Source organism: Sceloporus occidentalis, unplaced genomic scaffold (genome assembly GCF_023333645.1).
Source record: "Sceloporus occidentalis isolate IW3139 unplaced genomic scaffold, rSceOcc1.0.p SCAF_50, whole genome shotgun sequence".
NCBI classification, from domain to species: domain Eukaryota; kingdom Metazoa; phylum Chordata; class Lepidosauria; order Squamata; family Phrynosomatidae; genus Sceloporus; species Sceloporus occidentalis.
Window position 1 is genome coordinate 5,497,724 of NW_028317030.1, and position 6,340 is coordinate 5,504,063.

General features: G+C 45.5%; 1 protein-coding gene across 1 annotated transcript; it reads right to left on the reverse strand.

Annotated features, from left to right (window-relative positions):
* Positions 1-2,878: 2,878 nt before the first annotated feature.
* LOC149288733 (myeloid leukemia factor 2-like) lies at positions 2,879-5,719 on the reverse strand. The gene is made up of 8 exons (XM_089491563.1): positions 5,656-5,719; positions 5,435-5,567; positions 5,233-5,272; positions 5,040-5,089; positions 4,508-4,639; positions 4,085-4,244; positions 3,737-3,901; positions 2,879-2,903 (listed from the first exon to the last, which is right to left on the reverse strand). The coding sequence occupies exons 1-7, from the start codon at positions 5,706-5,708 to the stop codon at positions 3,741-3,743; spliced, it is 729 nt and encodes a 242-aa protein (XP_089347689.1). The 5' UTR covers positions 5,709-5,719; the 3' UTR covers positions 2,879-2,903; positions 3,737-3,740.
* Between the last annotated feature and the right edge of the window lie 621 nt (positions 5,720-6,340).

A 6,340-nucleotide genomic window follows, 5' to 3' on the forward strand; every position in this document is an offset into this window, starting at 1 on the left:
GAACAGCGTGTACCGTTAATAATTAAACCTATTTATCAGAGGAGAACACACAAAAGGCCAAATGCTACATGCATTTTTAATCAGGGTGGCAAAGAGACTTTAGTGACGTGTACAGTTTGCGGTCTAACATAGTTTTTTTTGAGGGAAACAATGGGCATATCCGGGAGCTTTTAGGGTCCGACTACCCGGACCACCCGGGATTTCCTGTAGACGTCGGTGGGCATCGGAGGATTCGGGTATCGGACCGAAGAACCGGAAAAGCAACACTTCTCCCGGAGAGTTTCCAGGTATGCGGCTACCTGGTGCCCCTGCTGGGACGTGGATAGGGGGTCCCGCTGACCTACTTCGTCAGGCGGCCGCTGGCCTTAAAGCGCCCCCGTCATCACCAGTACGATGCATTGAAAAATTTATCTACCACCCCCGCCGTCTCCTCCTGGCTGGCATCATTTCTAGTACTGCCCAAAATGATCAAAAATACATAAAATTTACCGTCATTCATATTTTTTTACCCAGTACGCAATGGCTGATAGGTTGTTGCCATAGAAACAAACAAAAAAAAGCTTGTGTTGTTTTTAAGTGATTTAACCTACAGCGAAAATAATAAAATGACATCTGCTCAGGTTTAATGCTCAATTAACATTTGGTGTAAAGCGAGCAGCACTTTATGTGCCGTCAAAGAATTTTAATCATAATGTCATTAAAAAAAAAGTCCAGAGCATCTGTTTTTGAACGTATAAAAGTGAAATGAACCGAAAAATACAAATTAGATTTCAATTTAAGACCTACAGATTTTCGAGTTTTATCTTTTATTGATGCCAATAATAACAACTTACTAAGAAATAACTTTCACATCTTCAGACACCTCTGGTTCCTTCCCTTTAAAGTTCCGAACACCATGAATTATGTGCCCGGCTTTCAGACGTCTTGGAACCGTGTAGCATATAAAAATATTTGATGAACTTGGCAGCATTTAACGTCTTGGAAGAGATATTTTCAAGGTTAATTTTTAGACCTCTATTGCCAATTAAATAAAAATATGATTTTGTTAGGAGTGGGAAAAAGGCTATCATCCAGAAAACATAAAATAAAATAAAAAATACGTATAAAATGTTATCGGTGCTCCTGTGCCCATTTACACTAAAGCATCAATAGCAAACGATTCAAGGAAATCCTGTTATCGCTAATTGCGAAGGTAATTAAACAGTCGAATTTAAGACAGGAGTCTAGAACCCTCTCCTGGAGTTCTGATTCAGAAGCCGTCCGGTTTCTATGCATAGAACGGAGATTCAAGCACTTTCAAAGGAACAGCCATGCGATTTCTTCTCTAGATTGTAAGCTCCGAGCCCTCTTTACCTAATGTATCGGGTTCTCTTAGTCTGAAGTTTTGTCAGACCCGTTGAATGTAGGGACTGTATAATGCGCTGCAGGAATGGTTGGCGCTATATAAATAAAACATACTCTTCTAGCTCCGCCGACCCTTTTGCATTGATGGCATGCTCAGCGTGGATGGCAGTCAGCAGGGTTCAAACGTGCTCACGCCAAACCTGCACTAGTGAAAACACGTGGCGCACATTAACTAAGCGGCATGTCACGGATTCCTGCACAATAAATTGTGTATCTCTGTAGGGTTCTTGTGTGTGTACCAACAACACATACAGGTCCAAATAGGGCTGGTTGTTGTCAGTCCAGGTCTCTATTGAAGGTAAAAATCCACAGCGTCCCTGGATTTTAACACAAAATGTTTAATGGGATCATTTCAATGTTTTGGGAGTCCTCAGACATGATGATGTCCCAGTTACGGGAGTCTCTGTGCACCCCCAAAACATTTAAGTCATCATATTTTGTGAATTTGAGGATTATTACTATTATTTGGGTTCATTGGTGTTGCACCAACTTGTCCTACGGAGTGTGGCGACATCCACTTTATACAACAAGACTGCAAAGTGTACACCAAGGTGGTTCAGAAATGAGGCTTGTGGGGTTAGTGTCACCGGTGCAGCCTTTGGCCCGGGTACAATAACTGGGAATAGTTTTTTGTTTTTCTTACACCATTCTTTCCACCTGTACGACTTCTAAAGCTGCTCCAGGACACGTGGAGCCTGCACAAGAGCCTCCACGTATCCCATGTAAAAGCCTAAGTAATGTTACTCACCCAGGGAGCTGACAATCTAGATGGGACACGGCTCAGTTTATCATCAAGTGATTTAAAAGGCAGCCAGGCAGACGCTGGATGAACACCTTCTCCTTTTATTAATTTAAGTGTATAATTAAATTTAACATTGTGGGGGAAAAAATAAAAGTTACTACAATCCCTACAAGATAAAGCATCACTTAATCTAATCCCTAAACCCACCAGCACAAACATTACATACCAATCCGAACAAGATATTTATCCTGAATTCAAGGTATTTACTCACGCCTCGAAGTAATAGGAATACACAGGATCTTTCCCGGGAAAAAAAAAACTTTTCTTCATCAGCCGGTTGCCGGAGACGTTCTCTGTCCTACATCCCCCTTTAAAATCTGCCCCTCGCTGTCCCCTTCCTAAATATCTATCTATTATAGCTATCCCCGCTACTCTAATATCCTTTGTGGGCCCTTTCTATCCCTCCCTTTATGCAGTGCACAATATTTACCCCCCCACCCCCAAAATCTCCACCGCCTCCCCGTCTCTGTAGAAATACAGTTTTGTTAAGAATATTTAACTTGAGGTAAAATGATGGTAAAATATGCAAACATCGAGTACTTAAATGACAAAATAGAGGATAAATAAAGGAGGGGCAGGAGGGTGGAGAAAGTCAGGTTCCGTGGATGAACAGGCGATATGATGAGGTGGTCCCGTTTTGAGAATTTTCACAATGTTCCAGGGGTCCTTGTTCCGCTTGTTGGGTCCAACCGCTGAGCTGCAAAGAAACAGCAGACATGGAAGATCATGACGGGGAGGGGTGGAAATAAAGGTTGATGATTTATGAGGAGGGTTTATAATTAATGAATGAATGTTGTCTCCATCAGCTGGTGGGTGAATACAGCTCCGCGGTTACACAGTCTCAACTTATTAAACGTCCGTGACCTACACATGGTTCAGCGGAGGAGGACACTGAACGAGAGCAATCGATGTCCTTGGTGCATCGATCGCTGGTGTCCTACAGACTCTCCTGACTCACACACCAGCCTAGAGACTCGGGGGCATTCAGTTTTTTTTTTTTTCTTCCTTCCAACAATTCTGCCACGCAGGAACCAGGTAAAATGTTTCGCAGTAACCTAGTTAACAGATCATTGCCAACGTCGGTTTACATAAAGTTGCAGCTTACTGAATGCTTTCTTTACAAACTGTTGGGAATCCAATCTTTTATCCTGCTAAAAAAAAAGCCATTCAAACGGACTACGATGCTGTAAACAACAGTTTTCAGATCTGTCTAACGATCCACTGAATTCCGACTATTTAGCAGACGTAAAGCAGTAAAGAGACCCCCCTGAGCTCTCCCTTTTAGAACCAGTAAGCCAGTTTGCTCCACTGTCCTCGGGTACCGCAAGCACCGTTTGCTTTCCTGCGGCTGCCACCTGACAGCTTCATCACCAATGCCTTCTCCTCAAACAGCCCAGGTTCACAACCCAACGGTAACCCATCAATGCTACACAGTCTTCACGACACCGCACTGTGTCAAGGGGGCTGAGGGAATTTAGTTTCTAACCGAAATAATCAGGTCAAATGTCTCTCCCTAGGTGGTTAACGCACCTGATCACCAGTCATAGCGGCGGGACGGTCTGGCGGTGTTGTCCTCTGGCGCTTGTATGGCGAGTCTCTCTTCTGGCTCTCCTCGTCTGCGATACCCAACTCCTCTCTGCCCTCTGTAGCGGTAGGTCTCTCTCTGCCACTCTTCATCAAAACCAGCAGCATCATCTGAAATCCAGGACAGAGTCACGGGTCAACAGAGAGGCGAACGGTGGAAAGAAAAGGACAAGCAATTACAGAGCAGAATGAGAGGAGCTCGGGATAAAAAACAGGGGCGCCGGAAAAAGTCCCGGGGGGGAGGGACGAGAGGAAATTAAAGGGCAGCGGATGGATGAAAGCCATGCGACTCACTTTCATCCATGTTGATGAATTCCTGTCTCTCTTCTCGGTCGCCCGTGCGGCGGTTGTGGCAGCGCTGCATGATGTGCGCCCGGTCGCGTATGTGGTGCCCGATGCTCATTTGCTCCACACCACTGTCTGAATCCCTCATAGTGCGTCGTGTCTCGCGAATCTGGTGGGGGAAACAAGTAAGTGGCACCTGGTCTGACGTACAGACTTTGGTCTCACGACCATACCCGGGAACGTCTGAAGGCAGGCTACCCGGAGCCCTCCCTCCACTGTGAGAGGTTATTCTAGAAACGAATTTTAAACCATAAACTGCACCTTGCACTGAAAGCACAGATATCCTACAGAGCATGCAATCTAAACACATCGTCGGATCCATCCATACTCGTCTCTCACCCGTATAACACTAATCACACGCAGAATACCTACCCCACCCGGTGCTGTACGCGTCTGTGAAGTCTCCTGATAAACTTTCGGGGTGCCGCTTCCGCCCATATTGGAGTAGGAGATAACAGTGGAAGAGGAATACGTCTGACAGTTTGACCCAGAAGACATCTGATCCTAAGGAGGGGAGAAACGGAAGGGTTTTGGGTTACAGGGGGAGACCTGACCAAGCAGAGAACAAAGAGAGGGTGCAAACCTGCAAAGATACGGCAGACGATAAATGTTCATGGAACTGAAAAGTTTTTTTTTTTTTTGTTTTTTTTTTTTTTACACTCTTATCTTTACAAGCAAGTAAATTCCCACTAAGAAGAATGAGAATCCCAGTATGTGAACTTATTTTGCCTTTTCGTAGCATACAGACCATGCATTATTGATGCCTTCATCTGTCATATTCTGGGTTAGATGACCACCACAGCATCAGTTACAAGACATTGCTATTTTTTCACGTTATATTTTATATGTAAAATGGGGGGGAGATAGCGAAAAACTGCATACTAAGCGAGAGAGAAATACTCACTATGCCACTCATGAGGTCGTTCATCATTCCAAACATGTCCATGAAGCCGCCTCCTCCCTAACAGGTATCGAAACGACATCATGAGCATGAAACACAAAGAAAAAACAAAAACCTAAGAGCCGTGCCGGACCGCAATAAATGATCTCCAGCATGAGCCTAAAGATTAAAGGACAAATTATTTAATGCCAAACACTCACCATCCCCATCATGCCAAAAGGCGTCACCGCGCCGGGCTGATACCGCCAGGATCACGGGAAGATATGGAAACAGAATAAAGATATCGTGACATACAGAATACATACGATTACAAACATCTGAGGTGTGGGAATCTGCTTCTGTCTGACGATCAGAAGGCCTAATAACGGGACACAAGGAACGCAGCATGAGGAAAGTACCTGTACGTTACGGTGCGAAGCAGCACGCGGAAGACTGGCGACGCTCCCATCCGTGATGCCCAGGAACGGCGACATTCCAAAGTTACCCGAAAACATGCTCCTCATATGGTGGCGGTGCAACGCGAAGGGGTCCCTGCCGAGAGAGAGGAAAGTATCGGCGACTGACACAACGCACTAAACGGGGTAGAAAGGAACACAGGGGGACTTCGATCTCTGCTTACATCATGAACATGGCCGGATCTTGGGGCTCGGTGTCTCTCATAAATCGAAACATGATGTTGTCGGTCCTCCGCTTTACTTTGTTTGCTGTTGTGGCCTGCAGGTGACAAAAAGACATGTTTATAAGCATTACGCAGCATGTTAACACATATACATACATACACGTACATATACACATTTACACACAAACACGGCTTTAGACCTTTGCTGGCGCGCATGCACCTCACCGCTCCAGCCACAACCTCTTCCTTCTGCACCTCAGGCCTGATTCTGCCCCTTCCCCGTTAGGTATTAGATTGCTTTTCCTGCACCTTTACACCAGGCTTTGTACCCTCCCTGCTATTCCTGCACCATCCTCCGTTTATTCTGCCCCAGTGATAAATCCCCCCCCCACCTGTCCACTATCCCCCGCACCCCCAATCTGGATTTGCACCCTACCTGCTATCCCCGGACCCCCAGTCCAGGCTCTGTACCCTCCCAACTACTCCCGCACATCACTCTACCAGTAAATCCGTCTATTTAATTCCCACAATAATCATAACATAACAATAACACAACCCAGCGCAGGAAGTGACGTCATGCAACGGTCTCTTCCATTATCTGTGGGGGGGGGATGCGCTCTTTCTCCTCTTACCCGAGTTGCTTCGTATAAACGTCACGCCGGAAATGAATTAATATCACTCTTGC

Bases quoted from the DNA above. Each gene is read 5' to 3' on its own strand.
- LOC149288733 (XM_089491563.1), bottom strand. From the start codon at position 5,708: ATGTTTCGATTTATGAGAGACACCGAGCCCCAAGATCCGGCCATGTTC. The intron at 5,568-5,655 runs GTAAGCAGAGAT...CTCTCTCGGCAG, and splicing joins GATCCGGCCATGTTCATGAT to GGACCCCTTCGCGTTGCACC. The intron at 4,640-5,039 runs GTGAGTATTTCT...TCCCCTCCTTAG, and splicing joins ACGACCTCATGAGTGGCATA to GATCAGATGTCTTCTGGGTC.